Source organism: Caenorhabditis remanei, chromosome V (genome assembly GCF_010183535.1).
Source record: "Caenorhabditis remanei strain PX506 chromosome V, whole genome shotgun sequence".
In the NCBI taxonomy this organism is placed as follows: Eukaryota; Metazoa; Nematoda; class Chromadorea; order Rhabditida; family Rhabditidae; genus Caenorhabditis; species Caenorhabditis remanei.
Window position 1 is genome coordinate 16,856,266 of NC_071332.1, and position 27,115 is coordinate 16,883,380.

The window sequence follows — 27,115 nt, forward strand, 5'->3', positions numbered from 1 at the left end:
CTACTTTGACACCTTCATGAACACTAAAGACATGAGAAAGAAGATTAAAGGTATAGTTTGCACGGCATAGTTTGTAAATCTGAGAAAAACAGTTTGAATAATGAAATGATTTGAAAAGAACCCCGTACTAGTGATTGAACATCTCGAATCCTTGCAGGAAAGTAATCCGCATTATACACATCATTTCGATGGATGATCACAGGTGTTTCCCATTGAGCGCCTCTGTAAATTTATATTTATCAGACTTGAATATACAGTATGTAGTACACCCACAGATAGGGGATTTCCCAAGACGAAACTTTATTAGTTTTTCCTGAAACATTAAACCATTTCTGAATATCGGGGATACGGTGGCCAACGAAAAAGAATTTGTGATGAAACTCGAAAATGCTGAAAAATTGAGCAGATTTTTATATGTATCAAGGAATAAGCTTACGTTTTGTTATCAAACGCTGCTTCCAATTGGATGTTGTCTCGTGGTATTAATTTTTTATTTGTTTCAAAACGGCTGAAAAAATTCTTATCGTAAAAATGTTTTGATGGTTAAGTTACCGTATTACTAATGCATTCATCTTTTTGCCAGTTATCATCTCATTTGAAATCTTCTTTACTTTAGTGGCAAAGCCATCACTCGTTATCATATCTGCGTCCATGAGCAAATGCAAATCAGATTGTGCTCCTTTTCTTGCTAGATTTCTCATAATATTGAAAGGATATAGTTGAAATGGTGCATCTATTTCTCTTTGATATTGCTTCTCTGTAAAATTGTTAGATAAAAGGGTTTTAATAATTTTATTACGATTCCGAATAAAATCTTCACATGATCTGAGTGATTTAGGATATTGAATCGGTTGACAAAACATTTGATAAGGAGAAATTCGAAAAGCAATCTGCACGCTGACCTGGAAACAATACGTATGGTCCCCAAGTTCCAGTCTCAAATGGCTCACTTTCTCCTGAAATTTCTTGTTACACCTATGAACATCCGCAATATACTCCAGTGCACGATGTGAATGATAGTCAATGAATAAAGCAAATGAAATTGGACCATCCCAACTTGTAGACTTTTTCTCAATCTCCTCGATAATTCCAGATGTGCCGTGTGTTGTGAGTGTCACCGGTTCCAGTCCGTCTTCTCGAAATCTGAAATTTCAACTAGTTTAGGTTTTGCTCATAATATCTTACGGTTTCTGAGATCTTAAAAAGTTGTAGCCAAGACAATATTGTTCATCAAACATAACGGTTTTCATAGTAGGAGTAAACATTTTGACCTGCAACTTTTTGCATTATATCTTTTTTCCAAAGAAGTATCTCACTTCGTTTGTTGCAATATAGAATAAAACTAAGGACCATGCAAATAAAATAGTGACGAATAGTAAGCCATGAGTTAACTTCATTTATCTTTAAAACTAAATACTGATACAGATATTGATTCAACGCGAGATCGGTAGGTTAAAAGAAACACTTCAAACTAGGAATATTTTATAGAGCCTTCTCTAAAACGGTCAGTTAAAACGGCGTCAAGTTTACACAGGGCTTAAAATCACGAATGGAGAAACTATTTCCAAAGTTTCTCAAAATTCACTTTGATTTCTCCTTTGCAAACATTGTTATCTTTTTTACGGTTTATTTTTCCTATTTGTACTATTTGCTAACACCATAACCTGTGTATATGTTTGAATGTTTGCGATCCTTCCGCCGCCCCAACTGAACCATTTTTATTCCAATTTGAATCTTCAAATCCGCATCCCATCTGGCAAGTTAGACAACATTGACTCTAATTGGCTGTTTCGAACTAGAGTGTCGCATCTCGAGACGATTCTAGCACGTTTAAATTATTTTTCATTCCCGCATTCTTGTTGTAATTTGCAAGAATCTCGCAAGACAAGAATAATCCTTCATTGACATAAAAAAATGCAATTCCGACGTTTTTATTTAATTATTTTTCGCACAGATTTTCACGAAAGGAATGTTGAAAATAAAACAAAATCGATATTATTTAAACAGTAACATCACGTGAAAATCTGTATAAAAATAGATTAAAACATCGAAATTAAATTTTTTTTGTGAATGAAGGGTCTGAAATTTGCAACAATAAGAAAATAAGTTTTTTTTTTAATTCCATCACCGATTGTATCGATAATCGACTTTTCCTGCCCTTGATTTTAAAATTCGAAAAAATGACTTTTTATTTTTCTCTTGAAGTTATTGAGTTTTTTTTTTTCAAAGTCCTCGGAAAAATCATCATAACTTATCAAAAAATGATCCAAATTAGTAGAAACATGTACCAAAAGATGTGCCTGGAGTTTTTCTACAAACTACCATTAAAAATTACAATTTTAGAATAATTTTTTATTTCTAATTTTTTCCAGTCTTTTTTTCCAGAATTTTTTATTCCCATTTTTCTCTCAATTTTAGATATTTTCTGGCTATAGCACAAACAAAGAATACAGACATATGCTTTATTATGTGTGATGAAGTACTTTTTATGCAGTTTTTTAAAGGCATGCTCGTGTTATAGCCAGAAAATATCTGAAATTTAGAGAAAAATGGAATAAAAATTTTTGACTGGAAAGAATAAAACAAATTATTTTTTTCTAAAATTGTAATATTTAAGGTTGCCATCATTTTTTTATGGTAATTTGCAGAAAAAAACTCCAGACACATCTTTCGGTACATGTTTCAACTAATTTGAATCATTTTTTGATAAGTAATGATGATTTTTCCGAGGGCACTTCTTTTGACTTCTAGAGCTCTAGCACGATGCTCAAGGTTCAAAAAGCCGATTCAACTTAATTTTTGTTTATTTGAGCATTTTCCATAATTTTAACATAAAAACTCAATAACTTCAAGAAAAAAATAAAAAGTTTTTTACGAACTTCAAAATCAAGGGCAGGAAAAATCGATTATCGATACAATCAAAGATGGAAGTTTTTTCAAAAAACTTATTTTCTTATTGCTGGTAATTTCAGCTATCTGTCAAAAAAACGTTCATAAAAAACGGACACGATTCAGTAGAGTTTCACAGGAAAGTATGAATCTGCCCTCACTTATGGTTGCTACTATACTTGGAAAGCTTCAGCAAAAATTTATGCGGGAATGGAAAATGAATGAAACGTGCTGGAATATGGCAAATTCTACTATTGCGAACACGCTCTAATGAGAAAAAAATACGTGGACATTTAATATATTAAATAATCCTAAAAATTCCTGTAGGAAAATAGTTTCAAATGTACACCGCTACGAAATGCGGATCAAGTGTTTTTAACTAAAATTTTAAAGTGTGTTTGTATAAGTAGCGTTTGCCATATCGTGCATGCTAGAATATGCTGAAACTGAACTTTTGCTGGACTATGCTATACGAGAATTTGCTGAACTTTATGCTGAACATAAAGAGAGAGAACGATACAAAAAATTTGCTGGATTCATCTGAAAAATTCTCACAAAGTGCTTCGGCTGATTCTCGTGAGACGACACTCTAGTTTGAATTCAGGTGGGGACGTGAAATATTGTTTATTTTTGTCAGATTTAAAACAAGTGTATGGTTTGAAGCGCGTCGTCATAAAAAGATTCCTAGATTAAGTTTACACAGTACTTAAAATCACAAATGAAGAAAGTACACCCACAGTTTCATAACAATCTGTGACTTATCGGCTGATTCCTTCCGGTTCTCCCCTCAAGCGACCGTAAACATTGTTATCGTTTTATGATCGTCAATGATTTATTGCCAATTTATGAGAAGCACAGTGTAGTTTAGTTGTGCACGAATAAAATCATAAGGTTGTGGTTGATTTGACAAAGAAACTAGTGGTGGGGAGAAAAATCAGTTATTAAAGAAAGACTTACCGTAGTTTACACAGCACTTAGATTTTGGAATAGAGAAATTGTCCCTCAAGTTTCATAAAATTAGCATAATCGAATATAGAAATAATTGCAGCGCTGCTTATGGATTTCAAGATTTAGGAAAGCTACACTGATCGATATATCCAATGATTGGATTCAAAAAAATATCCTCAAATATTGTCTATGTATTTCCTATTCTTTTAATACCCGGTTAGTTGAAAAAGGATTGAATTTTTAAAAATTTTGAATTTTCCAGTATTTTTTCTGATATTCTGCAATTTTGATTACATGGATGATTTTCGATTTGGGTAATTCTTCAAGATTAGAACAATACATTTCACTCAAATATTTATATTTAGGTTGCCATCATTTTTAAACATAATTGATGGAAACAAGACGGAAATGATCAACATAACACTATCGGAAGAAGGAAACTCCACAAAATATTTGTCGTTCCGTCTTTCTCCTTACTCACGATTAGGTAACGAAATTTTAGTTGTTTTAGATTAAGAAAATACATTCCAGGAAACCATATATTCGAGTTGTCCGCTCTCCTTGGGGTATCTCGATTACTGAAACGTACTCCCTTATTTTATATGAATAGCAAGTGGTCTCCTAAAATGTTGAAGGCTACCAAAGATGCTATCCCAGGAATTTTCAAACATATCGTGGTGGTTAATGATACGGTTATACACATAATTTTTCCGCCGTAATCTAATTTTTGCTCAGGTCCCACCCAAAGCTCGAAGCACTTTCTTCAACGAGAGATGTTGTGTGTACGAAGATCCAAGAATCTTACTGAGCATAGACGATCAGTATTTGCACCTCACTGGAATTTACTTTCAAGTGATTACTAAACAATTTAATCAATGCTTCAAAACAAACATTCAGAGCTACAAATATTTTCAAGGAATGCGGAAAGAGTTGACTAGTTATTTGAAGGAGGCGAACATCTCAAACTTACCGGAATCGGATAAAAACACTTTTGTGTAAGAATCCCACAATCTTTTGAATTTCATATCTTTAAATTACAGAACTTGCCTGCATATTCGAAGAGGTGACTTTCTAAAGTATGGACTTGCTGCGTCGGACGCAGTCTCTACTAAAACTGCACTGGAATTTATCGAGAAGAGAGAAGAAAAAAGTAAGAAGTCACGGAAAGTCACCATTATTTTTGGAGATGATCTAAATTTTATGAAAAGTGTGTACAACGATTCAGTGACTTCGAATGAGCAACAAGGGCAGGTATGATTTTTTATTAGATTGTTTAAAAAATTAAGTCAAATTCCAATTAAGAGCGCTACTCATTTCATTTCTCAAAACTCACCGTCGGACGATTTGGTGTACTCGAAAAATAATTGTGACGTGGTTTTTATAAGTGGTGAGTAAGAGAGTAAAACAAATTTTATTCAAAAATTTTCTATTTTAATTTCAGCTCCTCATTCAACGTTCGGCTGGTGGATGGGATACTTTTCGAAAGGAGACAAGGTGTATTACATGGATATTCGTGCCACAAATGATAAGTCTTATGTATGTATCTCTTTATTTCAAGAATTTATGTCGGCAGATTTTCAGATAACTGGAGATCTGCATGAATTGGATTATTATTTACCTCACTGGATACCTCTCCGACTTTCAGCAGATAATAAAACTATCATACAGAGCACTCGAATGATATAAATACTTTTCTGGGTTTTTTCAGGGTTTGAAGTAGCATGTTAGTATTTTGTTGATTGATATTCTTTTTTTTCGGATTTCAAAAATATATATACATTTAAAATTTCACACTGTACTTTTGAAAGTAACACTAATAAGTTTGAGATTTTTCATCACTAACTAATGTTGGTGCTGCCGAAAACTTTTCTCACAACAACTTTTATTTCACGTTATAATCTGTCCAGAACCGTATTCATATTATTAGAAACCAAACCAAAAAAAAAGAAAAAATTCAGATTAAACTATCACAAGAACAACCAATTAACATTTTAAAGCTTTCTTAGAACAATAGTGTTCTGACTGAACTTGAAATCCCCTTTCGATTGTAGACGCTCTGAGGTTAGGTTTTTAGGCATCTCGGAACTTCCATTGAATATGCCGAGGAATTCAAATCCATTAAACAACATTGCTAGACGAACAGCGCCGTAAATTCTGTGAGCATTGTAATAAATTGCGTCAGTTCCCAATGGAAAGCCAATGAACAGAAGACCTTAGGTTTCAAAAATAGTTTTAACACAACCGAAACTATAAAACTACCTCCTTGTTTGAGCATACATTTGATTTTGAGTACCTCTCTGATATCACCAATAGGATCAATTGGATCTCCATATCTTCCCAAGCCAGAGTGCTCGATAGAAGAAAATGAGGCGGCAAAGTCAAATTTACTTTCGTATCTGGAATATTATACTACATTTTTGAGATGCTTTTCTGCACATACGCCTGCCAATCTTTCACCAATTCGATTGGAAGAATTGAAGACATTCGGTATTGGAACTCATCCTGTATATCTAGTTCATTGTACTCAACGGTTAGTATTTTTGCAGCACCTGAAAAAAGTAACTTTCTTGGTTGATCAGCTTTACAAATGAATCCCTCACCGTTGACAAGAGCTGAAATTTCCACCCATGGCTGCATACTTCCGATAACAACTCCGTTTTTTTCATCCAAACGGTGAAATTTCATAGCATTATACATAGACACTGAAAATAGGCATCCATATTCAAACATTCATTTTGACTTATTAGATTACCTCCGTCAGTTCCATACGCCAATCCACCCAATTTATTTTTAGGCCAATTGATCATTTCAGACAGTTTGTCCCAATTTCTGGGCTTCTCTCCTTTTTTCGAATTTTTATCATTTACATACCACTAAAACAGGTTTTATTAAACTGAAAAAATGTAGTACCAACCGGATATAATGCTGAATAATTGTTAAGAAGAAATTCTTTCTGTTGCTCCACAAGAATCTGCTTTGGCGGGAATTCTGGTTGAGGTTGTTCTGAAATTGTCTGCCAATCAGAGAACACCTGAAAATAGTTGTCTTCAAAGATAATACATTAAAAAAAACATCCTTACTTCTTCACAAGTTGGTTCTTCAATCATTCTGAGGATTGGAACTGGCAATGTCGGTTCAACAATTTCGTATCCGAATTTTTTATACACCTGAAAGCATTTTTGAACGGTCTCAATACAAATCAACTCACATTATTGTTTAACTCATCCATGGAAACCAGTCCTTTGTATGTCTTCACATAAACTTCTTTCAGATTCTGCCCTGATTGTTTATTTATTCTGATTCTAGAACTAATATAACTTGGACGGATTTCATTTTGAATGTACCTGGAAACAAAGAAAGTCAGAGTTTTAGATTCGGATGGATTCAACATACAGTGTGGCAGTCATAATAAAAATCATGACGATAAGAATAACTGGGTAAAGTCGGAAGGAACATATCTGCTTATACATAGATAAGCAAATTTTCAAATCTGTATTATCGAATATATAAATAATTGATGTATTAAAGCTACACTGATCGACGGATCATAACTTTGAATTTTATAAAAATAAATGTATAAGCAAAGCGTGTCACTATCGTGTTCTCTGCCTACATTATACTTTTCTCGCCAATACCCACCATCGTAAACATGTACATACCTTCTGTTATCAGCGCCTCGCCTTTCTTTACACTATGCACTTATTTTTCTAATCAAAAAAAGTTAGTGATAGGAATTGAATTGAATTTCCTTTTTCCATTGAAAATTTTTTGAAACTCTTGAAATCAAAATAGTGGTTTATTAAAATACCAAAAACCTACACCAAGGAGAAACAACCTTCGAGTCTTAAAATATGATATACCTGAAATTATGATAAAAGCAAGTAGCTTTCAAGAAAATATTGAGAAAGTTTACAGAATAGTAAAAAGAGAAAAGAACAAAGGGAGAAAAAGAAAAGTGAAATAAATTTACTTCTCCGTTCATTCTGAAAGCCGAAAACAGTTCCGGCCTTCCTTTTTATTTTTAGGCTTTCAATTTTAAACGCTGGAGTTTAAGAAAATTGTTTGGTCTCCCATTTTAGAACCGGCCATATTTTTTAATCGATCTTTAAATAAGCACTTAACCGGTTTTAAATTTTTCACGGTAAATAATGTCCATTTCTTAAAAAGAAAAATTTCAACACGATGAGTTAAGTGATTGTTTTTGAATTTATGATTGATAGTTTACTTCCCTCATTTTTTGCTCTATGCTGACTTCGGCACTCCTTCTTCCTTTCTTTATCATTCAGTCTTCAGAATGACAGTGTCTATTGTCTCAAAACGGAGAAATCCCAAGCGAGACGATTTACAAGGAATCCGTGGTCTCGCGATTCTTTCTGTGCTGGGCTTTCATTTTTACCCTAACTATTTCCCGAATGGTTATCTTGGAGTCGATCAGTGAGTTTCTTAATCAGATTGTATTAGCACGGCACGCTTATTACAACCGCGCTCTACCGAAACCGAAGAAAACTTGGTGCGAAATTAAGAGACGCAAAGAAAAACATTTTTCAAGGACACTTCGGTGGAGCTCACAATCAGTTGTAAGAACTGTGCCGAGCTAATATAACGTTTTATAATGAAAATTCCCAGATTTTTCGTTTTATCCGGTTTTTTGATGTGTATGTTGCTCACGCGGTCACGAAAACTCCCGATATTTTATATTTTCACTGAATTCTATACTCGTCGTTTCAAGCGGATTCTTCCACTCTATTTTCTTTTCATATTGTGCACTTTGCTAGCTCTTTACACTGTTTTCCCGGATTCTGCAGTCTATCAAAATCAGTTCTCAGCAGAAAAAGCTCTGTTATTTGTTTCAAATAGACCACGCACTGATGATGAAGATTATTTCGAGAAGGTTTGTTCTCTTTTTAAAATGTGTTTTATTTCCCTGCATCCAGCTCTCTGTGGCAATTGATTTATTCACCCATACGTGGTCATTATCAGTGGAAATTCAATTTTATAGTTTTGTACCACTCATTTTTTTGATTGGACAGCAGTTCAAGGAATCATCTAGATATGGTTATTATACAGTCATTGGTAATTCACTGTCGCGCCTATGACGCTTTTCTAATAGTTCAAGATTTCAGCCACCTTATCTTTCATTTTCCATTTTTTCTCTTCTCCGACAGTTTCATTCAACTGTGTTTTTGCTCGAATTTGGCAGTTTTTGATAGGAATGTTGACATATTTCATATCAAACACTCAACTTGTTACGTGTGATAAAAATGAAAGCAGTGAAGGAGAAAAAGTTGAAGTTGAAGAAGTTGAAGCTAGATTATTGGAAGAAAATCAAAACGAAATGAAAAAAGAAATTGAGGAAGAGGCAAATTTATACTCCAAATATATTGTTCTGGCAATAATGGTCTTTATGATATTGCTTCCTTCGGAAATTCCTACAGAAATAGCAAGGTTAGTCAAGTCGAAGACAGACCAATAATCATACTTGCAAACCGGGCCGAAACGGGCTTGAAACTCGCTTAAAACGTAATGTTTTGGGCTGAAAAATGTACCAAAATGTAGATTTCGGCGAGTTTCATGTCAGTGTCCGAGCACGGGCCGGACGACGGATTGTTAACATGTCGCTGGCCCGTTGTAGGTCACAGACATAGAAGTCGCTGAGATCTACATTTTGATATATTTTTAAACACAATATATTTTATTTTAAGCGAGTTACGGTACGGCCTGTGTCAGCCCTTTTTGGCCCGATCTGCAAGTATGCCAATAATAGCTGAATTTCAGACCAGTGTTCACAATTTGCACAGGAGTCTTAATTGTTTTAACAGTGAAAGATCTAGTTTTGAGCTCTCGATTTTTGATATACTGTGGTGATATCTCTTATTCTTTATATCTGATCCACTGGCCAATATATGCATACGTCAAACTCACATATCCAAACAACTTCTGGATTCTAACAGCAGCCCTCTTCGTATCGATCATGACATCCATTGTTGTTTTTGAAACTTTTGAAAAGTGAGTTCGTTTAACCCGTTCTCTTGCTTTATTTTATTTTCAGATGGTACTTGAGACAATCTAATAAAGTGGTTGCTGTCATTATTATGAGTCTATTTATTTCGAATATTTTATATATACATAAAGATGAAATTCAGAAGAGAATGACAAAGCAGGAAGAAGTCCAATTGTGAGTTTCATAGTGTTAATCCTTTAAAAAAGTTGTTTAGGACTTCTGGTAGAAAATATCCTCGATTGGACGGGATAACTCTTAATATGACGACGCTAGGTAAAATAGTTTGGATTAGCTTTATTTATAACATGGTTAGATTTTTATTGACTTAAATTTTCAGACGATGCTGAACGAATGAACGCCTACTGGAACAAAGTTGACCACCGAGGTCCAGGAATGATAGAGCCGAATTGTGTTCGACGGAATTCCAAGCACAAGTGGTGTGATTTTAAGGTGAACTTTTTTTTGCCGGAACTTTTTACATATTTTGCTTTTTTAGGAAAATGGAACAGAGTTCAAGATTCTTCTATCCGGAAGCAGTTACGTTAAAAACCATCACAAGGTGTTCATCCAAGAATGTAAACATCGCGCTACCATGATTTCAATGGACGATGTGATTGGTACTGCCGAAACTTTGAGTGAAAAACAAAATTTTTCTCATTAGGTTGCGAACCACTAGCATATCCCCGCAAGCCTGTGGAAAATGATGGATATACAAGTTGGACAAAAGTATGTGCTGGCAAACTAAAAGAATTTGTGGACTTTGTGAAAGAGACACAACCGGATTATGTTTTCTTTTTTACAAGGCAAGATTGCTAGCTAGGACTTCTAAATTTATATCTATCTTGCAGATGGTTTGCTGTCGGTGAACCCTATGACACTAATGAAAACGATTTGGGCAACGACACAATATATAAGGAAATGAAGAGCCAACTGAAACAGTTCCTGCCAAATATCAAGAAGAAACTATTCATTTTGGATTCGTTTCCGAGAGTCTACACAAAAAAAATTAAGGATATTGTCAAGGAACTAAAAGCAGGGAAGAAGACAATGGAGGAAATAAATGTGAACTCGTTTAACTGATGCGAATATATAAACTTGAACTTTTTCAGAAGTCTCTGTACAATCCGAGTTCGTTTGAGAATGGTCGCCGTCGCCACTCAGAATTAATCAAAAAAGAATGTGGATCAAAATGTGAATTGATTGATTATGTGGACGCGTTCTGGAACAAAACGATGAATGCTTTTCAATACTTTGACTCAAAAGGCTTTTCTTACTTCACAACTGGTCATCATCTTTCTGCACATGGAATTGAACATGTCCGGCATATTTACACTAAAATCTGCAATAATTTATAGGGTCTAGAGGTTTAAACATATAAGAAAGGCCAAAATTGAAATTTTCATCTTTTGAGCTGAAGTAGCAGTTAATCTCGCTAAAGATCATTTAATTATTCATGCATAAAAAAAATTTCAAGCTTATTCAAAATTTGCTTGAGAAAAAATTTTAGGTGTGATGGGTTATCACAAAACTTCAATACACTATTCTTCAGGATTCAATCAAAAGCTAGTTATGTATCAAGAAATTTGATTTTTTAAATGTAAAATCTTATTAAAAAAAATCAAAAAATTCGGTTAAAAAATAGGTACCTTTTTTGAAGTCGGGCCAACCGGACCGAACTGGCCGACGGGTCGAGGCGGGTCGTGCCGAAATTTGACAAGTTTGATATTATTAGTATTTGAAATATTCATGCTTGAAAATGAGCATATTCGTAATCTCCCGATGTTCCTTGTTCCGACGTTAAAGGGCCGGTGAACCCCGTCAGACTAAGAGTGCGAGAACAGAACAGAGAAATAGAGTCAACACATTTATTAGACTAACAATCTTACTAACCATCAGAGGAAGCTTTCGTCTTCTTAATCTCTTTGACCTCGTCGACCTCCATCGGGATGTTTCCAGAAGTGGATGCAGACTTCGGAGCCGGATTGGGAGCCGAGACGGTAGTGGGAGCGGTGGACACCATTGAGCGTTGACGGCGGTTGCAGTCGATGGCTTCTGAGCAAAGCAGAGCAGAGTGGTGATTCCGTCGCTTCTCCTTCCTTATAATCACTGAGAAGTAGGGCAGCTGGTCATCGAGAGGACGGGTCGGTTGGTCGAAGGCTAATGGCGCGGTCATACGGTAGAATTGCCAGAAGTTTCCTTTGCCAGAAGGGAGATGGAAGGGTCACGTCGATAGTTAGAATAGATTGTAAGTGTTGTAAATGCGAGGTGTCTAGTGGAGACTATAGTGTAGTGTGTGAGCTAGTGTGGCTTTGGTGTATCTTGCTAGGTCGTGAATTAAGACCTATTAATTCCGCGACACTGGGGGCGGCGAAAAGGTGCTCTGAGCACTGTCTGGGGTGTCCAAAGGCACATGTGGGGCGCCTTGAATCGAATCTGTGGTGGCGGCCGATAGTTCTAGTGGTATAAGTTGATTTACGGCTCGTTCAATTAGCTTGTTTTTGCATTTTACGAGTACTGATCGTACTTTCCCGTCTTTGGATGGGATAAGCTCTATAATTCTTGCTATAGGCCATCTGTACCTTGGAAGATTTGGGGTTTGTATTAGGACTACGTGGTTTGGCTGTGGAGTGATTGTACAATGTGCTTTAGTCTTGTATGTTGGGGCGTGTTGCCCTATGTACATTGAGTTGTAGAATTGGTCCCATAATTGGAGTCGGATATTATCAAGGTGTTTTAGGTACTCCCGAGTCTGTTTCTCGGTTATCCCTATGTGGGTACCTGGTGTGTATCCTGTGTGGTTCGGAAATGATAGTTCAGCTTGTGGGCTGAGAAAATCCACTGGGCGGATTGCTTCTGAATCTGAGATGCAGATGGGATTGGCTGTGATTGGTCTGCTATTAATGATCCCTTCACATTCTATTATCAAGGTTTCTACCTCGAGGAACGACAGTTGGAGTCTTCCGATAGTTTTATAGAACATGTTTTTCACTATGCCTACGATTCTCTCGTACACCCCTCCTTGCCAGGGAGCGAATGGTGTAATTTGTTTTACTTCGATTTCTGTCGAAGCGAGATACGAAGTAAGTGTTTGACTTGAATTGATCATTGTACTGATGTCAGCGTTGATCATTGTGTATCCTAGCGTGAATGCTGGTGCATTATCGGATATGATGGTTTTTGGAGACCCTCTACGGCCTACTAATCTTCTCATGGCTAGGAGAAAGCTGGATGTCGTATTGTCTGGGACGACTTCTAAGTGAACTGCTCTTGTGACGAGACATGTAGTGAGCATGCACCATAGCTTTCCTGTTTGTCCTGGTTCGGTTTTATACCCTATTGGACCGAAATAGTCCAATCCGACGTGTTGGAATGGTCTGCAAGATTGTGTGCGGACTGACGGAAGACTGGTGGCGAATGGATAGGTGTATGGATTCCCGTGACGGCGCTTACATGTTACGCATGCTTTCCGGATATTTCGTGTTAATTCTGTGATTCGTTTGATCCAATATCGTTGTTGGATATCCGTGGCCATGTCTTTGGGACCTTGGTGTAGTAGACTTCGATGTGAGTCTAGCGCAATTAGTCTTGCAAGTCGGTGTTTGTGTATGATGTATACCAATGATTTAGGCATGTTAGGGTGTTTTTTGTTTACATATGTGTTGTGATACAGGTATATTCCTTCCTCTGTTTTCTGGATTTGTGAGGACTTTGGTATTTCAATGTTTAGCTGACTCTTTGCGTCTGCGTAGTGGTCTTGAATGATATATCGGTGGGCGATCATACGTTGCTGAACTTCGTCTTTGTTCATTCGTGCTAAAACAAAGTTTTTCATGGTTTGGGATTGCCACAAATATGGGTGTTGTGGATATCGTTCGTTACGTTTGCGAAGGACAATGTGTGCCCATCTCATGACCTTTTGAACAATTGTTGTTAGCTTCACCAGACTGTTGGTGTTATCGTATGGTACGATGGATTCATATTGGTGTGGTGGATGTTCAGACGGTGAGCCTGTGTGAGGCGGGAATTGTTGCGGTGTGATTTTCAGAGTGTAACAATGGAATTCTTTTGGATCCTCTGGAGACTGTTCCAGGGACTTGGGCCAGCATGCCTGATCTTGTAGAAGAAAGTCTGGACCGTGATTCCAGAGTTTGCTATCTTTTATTTGCTGTAAGGTAGCTCCTCTTGATGCTATATCTGCCGGGTTTTGATCTGTTGGGACATAGCGGAATGTTGGTGGGAGTTTCTTTTCTGTGAATTCTTGCTCAAGTGATGTTATCGTTTTGACACGGTTATTAACCCATTTGTCAGCTGGGTTTTTGTGTATAATCCAATTGAGTACTGCGGTGTTATCGCAGAAGAAAGTGAGTGAAGAAAGTGTAATGTTCACTTCCTTGCTTATGGTTGATGCTGCTTGGGCAGCTGTGAGTACTCCTAGGAGTTCCATTCGTGGAATGGTAAGATTCTCATTGTTGATTGGTCTGATCCGAGTTTTTGAGAACAGTAATTGTACTTGTGTATTGTTATCTGGACACTCAAATCGGAGGTATGCGCATGTCGCATAGTGATCTTTCGAGGCATCGGAGAACATGATGAGTGATGCCTGGGTGAATCCGTGTGCTGGTGTTATTCTCCTTGGGATAGTATAGGAGTTTTCTGTGATTGCTACCTTGATTTTTTCCCAGTCAGGTAACATGTGGGCTGGTAATGGATCTTTCCATTTCAGTTTTTCCTTCCATACTTTCGCCATCAAGGATTTACTTGCTACTCCGATTGGGGAGAGGAGTCCTTGGGGATCGTATGTTGAAGCTATGAACGAAGCGAGTTGACGTTTCGTTGGAATGCCCTCTGGTGGCTGAGCTATCTTGAGGGTAAAGGTGTCATTTTCGGCATCCCAGTGGTGACCTAAGAGCTTACAGGTCGTGCTTTTGGATCTGTCTTGTTCAGGTATTGTATTCATGACTGTCTTGTTATTGCACAAGAAGTCTCTGAGTTTCATATGCATTGATGAGAAGGTCTCTTTGGATTCCTGGTAGTTTTTGAGGAGTTCCTCTGTGGATTCTGGTGTGAACATAACATTGTCCACATAAAGATTTTGTGTGATCTTTTCATGGATTGGATGTGGGTTAAGTTCCATGTACCTGAGAATTGTGATCGCCAGGAGAAAGGGTGACGCGGTTATGCCAAATGGCAGTCGTGTGAACCGGTAAGTGACCAGATTGTCTGGAGTGGCCGGTTTGGTGTGGTCTTTCAACCAAGGAAATTTGGTGCAATTTCTGTGTTGAGGTTGAAGTCTGACTTGGTGGAAGGCCTTCTCCAAGTCGGCAATCATGAGGAACGGCTTGGTCCGTGCTCTGAATAAGATACCTAGAATCGACTTCAGAATCGATGGGCCTGGGTGTATACATTGATTCAGTGACTGCTCATTTTTCATGTGTGAGGAGGCATCGAGTACGATGCGAAGTTTTGTGTTTTGAGCGTCGGGTTTGATGATTACCCGGTGTGGGATGTAATAATGTGGGCCGATGTGTTGCTCATTTTCTGGAACTAGTTCAATTATGCCAGAATTTAATTGCTGCTGAATAATGTCGTTGTACGCTGTCCGATCCGTCATAGAAGCTAGTTGTACTTCTAATAGTGATATGAGACGCTTGACAGCGACTAAGTAGTTGTTGTGGAGTGAGGCCTCCTTTCCGTTGAATGGAAATTGAACATATATTTTGTTGTCTTTGTCTAGAATAGCTGTGTTTTTGTACTTGAGTATGAGATCTTGATTAAGCTGTTCTCTTTGTAGAATAGCTGTTGGTGGTTCTATTCCTAAAACTTCGAGTTTCCAGGATTGTTCAAGAAGCCAATCCAGGCGTGCATTTGTCAGTTGTGGTGACTGACTGATTCCGACTGTTAACTCTTCTGGGAGATCATAATCGGACATGTCGATAGTGTTAATATATGACTCGTTGTAGTCACAGTTCTGGTCCGAATTTTCTTCTTGTGTTGTGGTATTCCGTTGTAGTGCGTCTGGCACCGGACTTGGGTGAGTTATGACTCCTAATTGTGTATCTTCCACTATCCGACCACTTGGTAAGACGTGTCTTGTGCTTGTGGAGAGTAAACTGGGTAGGACATTGTTTCCGATTATGAGATCAATTGGTTTCCCATTGAATTTTTTGAGAACCGTGAGTTGTTGCGGGTCAAAGTTCCTTTGGATGAGGTATGTTAGATCCTCTGATGAGAAGTTTGGTGCTTTTACGGTGGTTGGGAGTTGAGGATACTCAGGCAGGATGGTGCTCCATGTTTTTCCCGTTTTGTCGAGGATATCTAATTTGTAGAACTTCACCTGTTGTGGACCTGAGGATGAAATGAATCCTCTGAAATTTACTAGTTTTTGATAGTGTACTGGGCAATGTAAACGGAGTACTGCTGGTTTTGAGATGAGTGAGGTTGTTGCTCCGCTGTCGATCAATGCATTGAGTCTTGCTCCAGATGGTGTTAGAATTTGGAGGAAAGGTAATGTGTAGTGTGGATCTGAAACCACTGAAAGATTAATTGTGATAGTTTCAGTTGTTTTGTGTGATGTTATTATAGCGAGGTTGTGTCCCGTCTTTCCTGGTGAGGATAGGATATCTGGATTGATTGGTGTAGGTATAGTGTTGATGTGTGTATGATTATGTGGTTCATGTGTTGATTCGTGCAGTATGTTGTAGGGTTCAAGCTTGGGGACTAAGTCCGTTGTTCCGAAAAAACGTTTTTCGGTCCTCATTGGCGCTATTGGGGTTAACCGGTGTATCACTTTTTTCCTTTTCTGGACAAAGGACCGAGTGGTGCTTCTGGGCGCACTTGTTGCAGACAAATCTTGAGTGACATTCCGTGGCTGTGTGATTGTTTCTGAAGCAATTCAAACATTTCTTTTGTTTAATGATTGAATCTCTCTTCTCACTTGTCGGGATTGTGCACATGTTGGTCTGGTGGTTTTGATTGCAAAAAGTACAGGGAGCTGATCTCCATCGAGATTGCTGTTGAGTTGTCGGCGTCTTGCGTTGATTTCCGGTGTGTCTCGGTGTGTGGGAGCGGACCGAAATTTTGTTGATGTCCGCTGTGCAGACTTCAGTGATTTGAGTGCGGTTTTTCTTGCGTTGTTCTGCATCGTCCAGTGCTCTATTCTCGGATATAAGCGTTTGGACTATGGTTGAAACCTCCGAGAATGATGGAGTCTTGTTACGGATCTGTGTAATAACTGATTTCATTATGTTGTATGGTAATTTGTCGACGAATGAATCGATCAGAAATGGATCGTTAATGGAAACTTGGTGTTTGTTTAGTGAATTGGTGATGCAAACGTGTTTCATCATATCTTTCTCCATCTGGTCATAATCTGTTTGATGGAACGGGAGATTACGGTAGGTCTCGATCAACTGTTTGCGTCGATCGGTCTTCCTGTTGAAAACTCTCTCCAGATTTGCACGGAGTTCTTTGTATGTCCCTTCCGACAAGTCATCAGATGTGATTAAATCTTTTGCGCCACCTTCGAGGAGGCTAATTAACATGTTCTGTTTCATGATGATGTCAATTGATGGGTTATTGTGTACGAGTGAATTGAAGCGCGTGATGAAAAGCGAATACTGATCAGTCTCACCCGAAAATGGTTTCAAGGTGCTCAAGATTGTGCTGATGTCGGTTGAAAAACTACCGTGGTGAGTGGCTGGCGACCAGCGAGTGGGACTGGGACTCTGAATTAACGGGCTGGGAGCCGTCGGAGATTCGACCCCAACTGGAATCTTGGTAGTCTCTGTGTGTTCTTTAACCACTTGTGGGCTATTGAGACTTAACTGTTTGGTGTCGTGTTCGGATTGTGATTTGATACTCTCTAGGGAGTGGTCGTAATGTGTTTGATATTGCTGTTGTTCTAGTTGATCCTGAACGATCTCCAGATTTGTTCTCATGGCCTGCATGGCCTTGGCGTTTTTGTCGACTTTGATGTCAACCTTCTGAACAGCTGTGTTGATTGTATGAGTGAATTTAGCCGTCATGAGTTCGCCGAAATTCTTTAGCATTGCCTCCATTGCGTCGACTGTCAACGCGGGTTGACTGGTTTCGGAATCAATGCGATTACGCTTGGCTTGTTCAATTGGCTCTTGCTTCGTGTTTTTGGTCAGAATTGGACCATTTGGTTCGAATGATTTGGGAAATTGGAGTTTTTCCGTGTTGGTGGATGAACGGTGCTGTTCGTCTTTATCTTGTGTATGATGAATGTCATGGTGAATAAGGTCATTGTCGCTGTTGGACTGAAAGTTATTTCCGTCCGAACTACTGGTAGATGATAGCCCTTTGAGAGCTGAGTGAACTTCTGGTTTTTTAATCAGACAATTGGTTGATTTGCGTTTAACTGCCAGTGGTTGGGTGGAAACCAGTTGTTTGAGCAGGACTTCAATATGTAGAAGGAGTGCTTTGCATTTTTCAATGAGAGCTGGGTATCCACGATCTTTGATGTGATCGACCAGTTTCATAACATTCTTGATGCGAATTTCGGAGCTGGAGCACAGTGCTGGATGCTTCAGTACGAGAGTGAGAGCCTCGCTATCGGAGTTATCGAGCTTGGCAAGTTGGCTAGCTAGCTTTGTGTAGCTGGATTGTAAGATTGAAACCATCTCTGGTTGTTGAGGTTCAGTAAGAATTAGTTGTATTCCTTCGATCAGTAGAGCAGTTTTCTTAGCTCTTTTTGTGAAAATTGTCTTGGCAGGGCCAATGTTCACCCATTGAGCGTTGGACTGAACAGTTGACGATTTGGATGACTTGGAGTTGTTTGATTGTTTCCGTTGTCCGCCGTGTTTCTTCGACTTGTTGCTGCGACGAGAAGAGCGAGAACGACGGTTGGAACCCGAGGAGCCTTTCGACCGGTCTGTAAAAGGTGTACCGTTAATGATAGGGTGTTGTTTGTGTTTTGTTTGTTCAGTATAGGTAGTGGATTCTTATGTGAATCTTGGTATATATAGTATTTTTTCGTGCATGATTTATAGTATGATTTTCTCCTAGAGGTTCCCCTCTTTGCACGAGTCGGAGACGTTGGAATCTTTGAGAAACCTCGCGGGTTTCCCTGTCGCAAAAAGACCGATATTCCTGATAAGCGTTCCGGAGCGCTTACTGACAAGCCTTGGAATGTATGTGAGAGCAATGGTGTCCTCTCAATGAAAGCAATGGTGTCCTTTCATTCTAGTATGTTTTGCGGAACTTAGAATGGGGTTGTCAATGGTCGTAGGAAATATCGAATTACTAGATGTCATTGTATCCTTTTCAGGCTGCCGTTGGGCCCTTGGCAGAATGATTGGGATAAATTCGTCTACGTAACTTCCAACCTGAATGGTAGTTGGTCTCGTACAGTTCCACTAGTGGTACGAGACTGGAATGGAATAGAATTGTTTAAAGAGTATGAGGTGCTGAATTATCGTAGTATGTATGATTGAATGGTAATGGAATTGTAAATGGATTAGTGATTCAGTGGATATGTTTGTGAATTGTTTTTCATCTGAAAGTGTGGGTAAAGGACGAATGTACTATAGACTTGTTTATTACATTTAATATGTGGTAACGAGTTTGAGAATCTTTCCGAGTTGTTGGTCATTGGTTGGGGCCGACGAGAACCATACAGTAGGCGCTGAGGTGATTGTCTCCGCACTGGTTGCATTTCCGGCCACGCTTGTAGCAGGACTCTGGTTGATGTCCTCTCCTTCCGCAATGCTTGCAGATGGAGAGGACACCTGTTCGAGCCCAACGGGCGTCTGAAGTTGCGTAGTCCATACAGTGTGTGGCTTGGTGATTGCCCGAACAGAACACGCATATGACTTCTCTTTTGGTCGGTGGGGCCTCTGGATGCGCTCCGAGCTTGTGTTTCATTGGACGCAAGTGTTGAATTGTGTTGTCCAATTTGTCCAGTTTTTCAGATACTTGGGTGAGTTTCTCCATGAGATCAGTCATCATTTGCGGAGAGAACTTCTTGCTCTCTTTCGAGTGAGAACTGGCTGGAATGTAAAATGTGGATGTTTGGATTTTGTGAATTGTGTAAATTTGCTACGTTCCCGTGGTGAAACGGTGGGAATTGAGAGATTATGACTCGCGCTTGTTCTGCTGAAGGGTGGTGCCCCCGCGTGCTCGCATGTTGGACTCCACCTCTTCGAACTGCTCTCGCCACCGCCGGGTCATAAAACCACGGTCGATGCACCATGTTCCGACGTTAAAGGGCCGGTGAACCCCGTCAGACTAAGAGTGCGAGAACAGAACAGAGAAATAGAGTCAACACATTTATTAGACTAACAATCTTACTAACCATCAGAGGAAGCTTTCGTCTTCTTAATCTCTTTGACCTCGTCGACCTCCATCGGGATGTTTCCAGAAGTGGATGCAGACTTCGGAGCCGGATTGGGAGCCGAGACGGTAGTGGGAGCGGTGGACACCATTGAGCGTTGACGGCGGTTGCAGTCGATGGCTTCTGAGCAAAGCAGAGCAGAGTGGTGATTCCGTCGCTTCTCCTTCCTTATAATCACTGAGAAGTAGGGCAGCTGGTCATCGAGAGGACGGGTCGGTTGGTCGAAGGCTAATGGCGCGGTCATACGGTAGAATTGCCAGAAGTTTCCTTTGCCAGAAGGGAGATGGAAGGGTCACGTCGATAGTTAGAATAGATTGTAAGTGTTGTAAATGCGAGGTGTCTAGTGGAGACTATAGTGTAGTGTGTGAGCTAGTGTGGCTTTGGTGTATCTTGCTAGGTCGTGAATTAAGACCTATTAATTCCGCGACATTCCTGGTTTCACAAAGTATACGGAGCGAGCCGTTAGGCTCGGGACGCTAGTCCTGGTTTCACAAAGTATAATATAAGAGATTGTAAATTTCAAAAAAAAAAGTTTTGAAGTGAAAATACAAAGTTTTAAAGAAAAACTGTAGTGATTATACTTTGTTTCTTGAATATTATATTTCTCCTACTTTTATAAATATACAGTTTACAACAATTTTGGATTCAAATTTCTGTATATTTTTTTTGAAAAATGAAATTGATAATTCTATTCAGATCCTCCATCATTTCAGATACTCGATCCTTTGACGATTAAGACATGAATCTAGTTGACACACGTACATTCAGCCTTAACCTATGCAAACGCGCTCTGTTGAGAAAAAGCGAATTCCTAAATTTTTTCGTTGAAAAATGAAGATTTGTGACGAGCAATTGTTTTATGCGGTAATAATTAAAGGAAAATCTTATTTTTTAGGAAAAAATAGAAGAAAAAAAATAAATTAGTCTAAATTAATGTTTTATTGAAAAATTTAATGAAAAAATTGCAAAAATTTCTTAAAAACGAAATAAACGAGATGATTGGAGAAGAAAAACGACGAAGAGGATGAGAGGTTAAGGTTTAGTGTATTGTTCCGTAAAATAATGTAAGTAACAGACATTTATTTCTTTAATTTCAGGTAGAAATCCGTCGAAATGTGTCAACAAATCGAGAAGGAATCAAGAAGGAAATAAAAGGAGGAGAAGCAGAGGAAAGATGCGGAGAACAAATGGTGAGTATAGAGAAATAGTGACTTAAGACTGGCAAGTTAAGAAGGAAACGAAGGTGAATCAGTGTTTTACAGGTCAAGAAGCCGAGAAAGCGGGAATGCCGTAAAGCAGCGTAGCAGAATTCGAAACCAGCGCTGCAGCCAGAAAATAGGCATTTATTGATAATTATGTGATTATGTGTTTAAAAAAAGAATATGTAAGAATGGAAATTGAAAAAATAAAGATTTTATTTCAAAAACGATTGCAAATAATAAATTATGTAGAAGAATAGAGAAGTTGAAGATTCTCGGTTGATGGCCGCTTTTGAGAGATCTGTGCAGATGATCCTGAAACTGAGTCATGCCTACGGGAAATTAATAGGCTAGGGAACAATAATTAAAGAGAAAAATGACCTGGAAAAAAAGTTTCAGAGATTTCATTTGTCGAGATCATCAGTTGTTGTGCAATCACGTGAAATCCTGATGGCGAATGGTAGTTGTGGAGAGAGGAAGCTGTAATAATGGAATATTGTTGAATTGTCATGAAAAGGAATTGGAATGAATTATGTTTTTATTTACTAATCCGTCTTAACTTTCTAACTAATGCATGAACTGTCAACTAACCCAGGAAAACTATTATAAAAGAATGTTGTTACAAAAATTAATTTGTTTATCTTCTAAAAACAGGACTGGAGATGGAGTACAGTATCGGAGAAACCATCCAAAATCTTATAAACGAAAGAGATGAGGCAATTCGTCGACTTTCAGAAGCTCGAATTATTTTTCAAAATAATATGAGATTAAAATGTGGGGAAAGGGATGAGATGGAGAAAAAATACCTGGTAAATTTAGGAATGTAGAAAGGAAAAGAATAAATAAATGTTTAGGTTTCACAAGAAGAAATAAAAAAGAGCAATCAAAAAATCAATGATCTCCAAAAGTTGGCAAAATTGGACAAGAAAGAGATAGAAAGATTGCAAAAGGATGTCTTGAAACAAAGGAAATACCTTCGAGATTTCATGGAAAAAACCAAAAAAGAAACATTGAAGAGAGATGAGAAGAGGAACAATCCGAGTCCTTTAAAAGACTATGATGTTCTTCGTAATGCAAAAGTTATGACTGAAAGGGTTGACAAAGGAATTACAGCCGTGAGATCAATTGCAGGTGCTCTAATAGTTATCATTAGAAATCGGTCAATGTATGAATTTAGGTCAAACTCATTCCAAGTTCTTCTATAGACATGTGTGCGAACGCTTGGACAATCAACAGCTCCAAAAGTTCAAGTTCACTGCATACGAATCTTTTCAACTGTATCATGATCTGAATTTCACGAGAAGTCAGATGGGAGGATTAAAGAAGTGGTTCAGCACTCACAATATGATGGATCCATTCCCTTCTCTTCACAAAATTAGGGAAATTGAAGGAGCAGTTGCATCAAAAGAGATGTATACTGTCACTCAAAAACAAGTACCTGATGGAAATGGAGGAAAGAAAACTGTGACAACAGCATTTCTAAACAATGTCCAGCAATTCATGAATGATAGGGTTCAACAATTAATAGATTGTGAGAAATTGGGTCTCGATGGGTGCACAAAAGATGGAATATGGCTCGCAATTTTGGGTAAATCAATAAATAGGGCCTCATTCCAATTCGGGTTTTTTAGGAGACAAAGGAGCAGATGAAATAAAGGTGTGCATTGCTGTAAGAAATGTGACATCACCCAACAGCTCACACAATCTCATTCCATTAGGTGTTTTCAATGGTGATGAGTCAGCCGAAAAAGTAATGGAGCATTTGGGACCCGCAGTGGAACAGTTGAATCAACTGATAGATGTGGAAGTGGATATTTGTAATGAGCGTGTTAAAATCCCAGTTCAGCAGTACTTAGTGGGAGACATGAAATTCATCTACTCTATGATCGGCCATCAAGGTGCTTCTTCTGCGTGCAGCTGTCTCTACTGCTATTCTCCAGGAAGACAAAAAATCGGTGCATACAAAAGAGGAGAAAACTGCACGCCCCGAACTGAAGATGGATACTTGCTTGACAGTAATAAATGTGGCGCAGCACGAAAAAGTGTCAAGGAAGGATCATCATTTATCTTCAAACAAGTACCACTAGAGCGCATCGTGCCATCTAGCATGCACATTCTTCAGGGTCTGGCTCAAACATTTGGATTCACCATCCTCAAAAAACTAGCTGATGAAAAAGATTCTTCTGAAAAAACTCCACTGCCAAAAGTATCTCAAAAACTAAAGAAGGAAGGAAAAGAAGAAGTTGAAAGAGCTGAAAATGATGTTTGCAACATAGATGATCACATTTTTTCTATGGAATGCGTTTCTAAATCAATTGAAAACATCATACTGAAAACGATTGATGATTCAGGAATTGATGAAGGAGAGTGTTCCTCAAAAATGTGCGTTTATCGAGACAAAATTATGGAAAACGCAGACTTTTTTAACGCTTCAACTCTCAGGTGTAATGGCTGCCAGGAAACTCACCATTCCGTTTGCTCAGGTGTGTGGACATCAGAAGAAATGGATCGAATGAAGAAGCCTGGAGCATTTTTCTTATGTTTCGAGTGCCTCAATTGCAATGCATCCAAACGTCTCGAATCTTCCAAGAAGTTGTTCGAATCTCTGCAATCAGAACGAATTAAGCTGGTCAAAAAGCGTGATGATATTAAACAAAAATATGAGAAACGGCTAGAAATATGGAGTGGAAATGGGGAGACCCGGAAACAGCTTGAGAGTATCTGGAAATCGTTCGGCGCCGACATTTCCGCATTCAAACAAGATTTTTGCGGGAACCACGTACAAAAGTTGCTAGATGAGGATGCAATTAAGGCGTATTGTTCGATTTTCGCACATTCGCCAGAAATTATCCACATCGAACAATTTTTGATACATCTCGGCAAATTTCAAAAGCTGTGTGTCGCTAGAGAGTTGACTGATTTCGAAATCTCAACTATGAAACTGACAATCGTAAGTTTATTGTTCAATAAATTGATAACTGATCGTTTTTAGGATGACATATGGTTCCACCTCCGAAAATTTGCCAGTCATCTGAATGTCACTCCAAAGCTACATGTCTTACTAGAGCACACAGTTCAGTTTGTGGAGCTGCATCGCACTCTGGCGCTAACAAGCGAACAGAGCATTGAGTCCATTCATGCGATCGTAAACCGTCTCAAAATGCGCTATAGAACTGAGAGAGATGAACTCAGACGCGTCACATTCATTTTCCGGTCCCTTCTTTTTAACACCCATGTCAATGGAACATGCTAGCCCACCTTTTCATTTTCTCCTCAATTTTCGAAGTCACTATTCTTCTTTTCTCCTTCTATCTTCTCCTATGAGCCTCTCCAGCTACATCGAGTTCTTCGAATTTGCTCATATTTCTTCACTTCTTCAATTTTTCTTCAACCTTTTTCTATTCGTCGATGCCTTTCATTCGCCTGAAATAAAAAAGTATTGCCTACGGGAAAGGAAAATACCGTAAAAACTGTATTTGAGGTGCCCCTTTATTTGAAGTGCCCCTCTAATTGTGGTGCCCTCCGACGGACCCTTTGAACAATAGAGGTGCACCCTCTAATTGAGGTGCCCCTCTAATACAGTTGCCCTCCAGCAATCTACACTTTTCTCTAATATCATCATTAACTGACTCCGAACTGTTCTCTCACATTACTATTTCAGCAGTTTTGTTGTCAAAAACGTAGTTTGTTATTGAAATTCAGGATTTTCTCCGTTTTTTTACGTAAAAGTTCGATGAATTGGGCATAAAAAACTAATGAAGTCAAACAAATTCAAAAGATAGTTGGGTATCGAGGTCGGGCGAATTCGTTGACGAAAAATAGAGGTGCACCCTCTATTTGAATCGCCCCTCTAATAGAGTTGCACTCCGACGGACCCTTTGAACAATAGAGTTGCATGCACCTCAAATACAGTTTTTACGGTATTTGCGGAACAATATTCGTGGAAAAATGAACCTTCACGTCTCCAATCGATTTTTTCTTCCACCCATCACACCTTCTTTTCGCCATTTCTCTTGAAAATCCGTATTCTCTAAAAACAAACATTATTTCTTTAAAAATAACATTTAATTTATTTAAAAACAAGCTGATTTTGAAATAATGTGAGACAAAACAACAATAATCAATGCGAAATCAGCACAAATCAACCGAAAAAAGAATAAAAAACGAAGTATATTTGAATTACACAAATTTCTCCGGTACGCAAACACACAACGCGGTGTTTGCAGACAAACGGCTCTCAACAAAGCGCGTTTGCATAGGTTAAGGCTGAATGTACGTGTTGACACTGTTTAGAAGTTCAGCATTCATGTCTGGAAAATTCATAATTTGTTTTTTTAGTGAATGTGTTGGTCGTGAAGAAGCCTTCAGTGTTAATATCAATTTTGCCTAGTTGCACTTTGAGTATCATTTTGTAGTCTGTTGTTTGTCTGTGATGCTTTAAAGAGACTAGACCATATTTGGCGTTACGCTGATTTGCTGATAAGTAGTCCGGGTCATCATAACGTCAAAAGACTTTCTCGAAAAATGATTTTCCAGGCGAATCGAAAGCAACCAAACCACTATTCCAATTGATCACAAACAACTGTTGGGATTTTTTACTTATCGCCCCCCCCCCCACATCAGTAGAGACCCCACGTTGATATCAACCTTGGAAGAGCCCCCCACCCAGTACAAAACGAGTGGGGGCTTCATCCTCACGGCGGGGGGCTCTTCTTCAATTTCGGTGTGAAACAATGACCCCCCACCAGTACAAAGTGGGGGGAGGTTGTTCAAGAACCTGGTATTCATGACTTAACTTTAAACGAATGAAAAACAAGAAAATAAGAAAAAAAATTGGGAACTGTTCTAGAACGCCGGAACGAAAAAAAAATCCCGGAACGAAAAGAAAAAATCCCGGAACGAAAAAAAATCCCGGAACCAAAAAAAAATCCCGGAACCAAAAAAAAATCCCGGAACCAAAAAAAGTCCCGGAACCAAAAAAAAATCCCGGAACCAAAGTTTTAATTCTATTTTTTGAATTTTTGCGGAGATATAATGTTCCGATAAAAGACTAAAAAGTCCAACTGCTAGTCAGTACGGGCCCAAAAGAGATACCAGTTCTGAGGAAGTGGTGCAAAGTCTTACCAGCAAGTCATCAGCTGGTTGCCCGTTAAGTCAGAATCTTATGTCCACTTTTAGCAAAAATGTTACAATCAGGTTCAAGTTCAGATCCAGTTGGCAAAGAACTTGAAAACTCTGGCTAAAAAGTCAACAAGTCTTTCTTTTCTAGTCAATTCTTTAATAATATTTTAACAGGTCTATTTAAAGTCTCATGTCTTCATCAATCATCTCAATCACCAGAAGACAGCCCAACGACAATTCACGATTCACATCTTTGTCTCGAGGATTCAAGGATTCGTCGAACAACGGAAGAAAGCCAGGAAGAAAAGGTCATCTACTTCCCATATCATCTTCAGTAAGGTTATGGATCAGTTAGTCAACGAGAGGAAGCCAGGAACATCAGTCCCTCAGCTCGACCTCATGGATAGCTAAGGATTAACCGTATTCATCAACAAGTAGTCAAAGGGTTCAGGAGCCAAGATGTCAACGTCAAACCCACCTAATAGGAGGAAGCAGACAAGCAACTTCAGCTGAAATTTCAAACTATTTCAACAACTTCACTGTTTCACAACTCATTTTCTGGATATCAATTTCCTGAAAATTACAACCATCTGACCTACCACA

General features: G+C 38.5%; 5 protein-coding genes across 5 annotated transcripts; 3 read left to right on the top strand and 2 right to left on the bottom strand.

Moving 5' to 3' along the window:
* Nucleotides 1-432: 432 nt before the first annotated feature.
* GCK72_020675 (uncharacterized protein) lies at nucleotides 433-1,265 on the bottom strand (the record flags this gene model as incomplete). The annotated part of the gene is made up of 5 exons (XM_053733734.1): nucleotides 433-508; nucleotides 553-757; nucleotides 800-902; nucleotides 951-1,143; nucleotides 1,186-1,265. The coding sequence occupies 5 exons, from the start codon at nucleotides 1,263-1,265 to the stop codon at nucleotides 433-435; spliced, it is 657 nt and encodes a 218-aa protein (XP_053582647.1).
* A 2,866-nt stretch (nucleotides 1,266-4,131) lies between these two features.
* On the top strand, nucleotides 4,132-5,523 carry GCK72_020676 (uncharacterized protein; the record flags this gene model as incomplete). The annotated part of the gene is made up of 9 exons (XM_053733735.1): nucleotides 4,132-4,151; nucleotides 4,203-4,324; nucleotides 4,369-4,529; nucleotides 4,573-4,689; nucleotides 4,735-4,832; nucleotides 4,878-5,088; nucleotides 5,140-5,224; nucleotides 5,279-5,373; nucleotides 5,419-5,523. 9 exons carry the CDS (start codon nucleotides 4,132-4,134, stop codon nucleotides 5,521-5,523), a joined length of 1,014 nt encoding a protein of 337 aa, XP_053582648.1.
* Nucleotides 5,524-5,828: 305 nt separating this feature from the next.
* GCK72_020677 (uncharacterized protein) lies at nucleotides 5,829-7,244 on the bottom strand (the record flags this gene model as incomplete). Its single annotated transcript, XM_053733736.1, has 8 exons — nucleotides 5,829-6,049; nucleotides 6,097-6,233; nucleotides 6,278-6,386; nucleotides 6,438-6,539; nucleotides 6,748-6,868; nucleotides 6,918-7,004; nucleotides 7,100-7,181; nucleotides 7,231-7,244. The coding sequence occupies 8 exons, from the start codon at nucleotides 7,242-7,244 to the stop codon at nucleotides 5,829-5,831; spliced, it is 873 nt and encodes a 290-aa protein (XP_053582649.1).
* An 887-nt stretch (nucleotides 7,245-8,131) lies between these two features.
* On the top strand, nucleotides 8,132-10,016 carry GCK72_020678 (uncharacterized protein; the record flags this gene model as incomplete). Its single annotated transcript, XM_053733737.1, has 5 exons — nucleotides 8,132-8,271; nucleotides 8,837-8,910; nucleotides 8,961-9,282; nucleotides 9,613-9,843; nucleotides 9,887-10,016. The coding sequence occupies 5 exons, from the start codon at nucleotides 8,132-8,134 to the stop codon at nucleotides 10,014-10,016; spliced, it is 897 nt and encodes a 298-aa protein (XP_053582650.1).
* Nucleotides 10,017-10,098: 82 nt separating this feature from the next.
* On the top strand, nucleotides 10,099-11,193 carry GCK72_020679 (uncharacterized protein; the record flags this gene model as incomplete). The annotated part of the gene is made up of 6 exons (XM_053733738.1): nucleotides 10,099-10,111; nucleotides 10,176-10,288; nucleotides 10,335-10,455; nucleotides 10,500-10,641; nucleotides 10,687-10,900; nucleotides 10,948-11,193. The coding sequence occupies 6 exons, from the start codon at nucleotides 10,099-10,101 to the stop codon at nucleotides 11,191-11,193; spliced, it is 849 nt and encodes a 282-aa protein (XP_053582651.1).
* Between the last annotated feature and the right edge of the window lie 15,922 nt (nucleotides 11,194-27,115).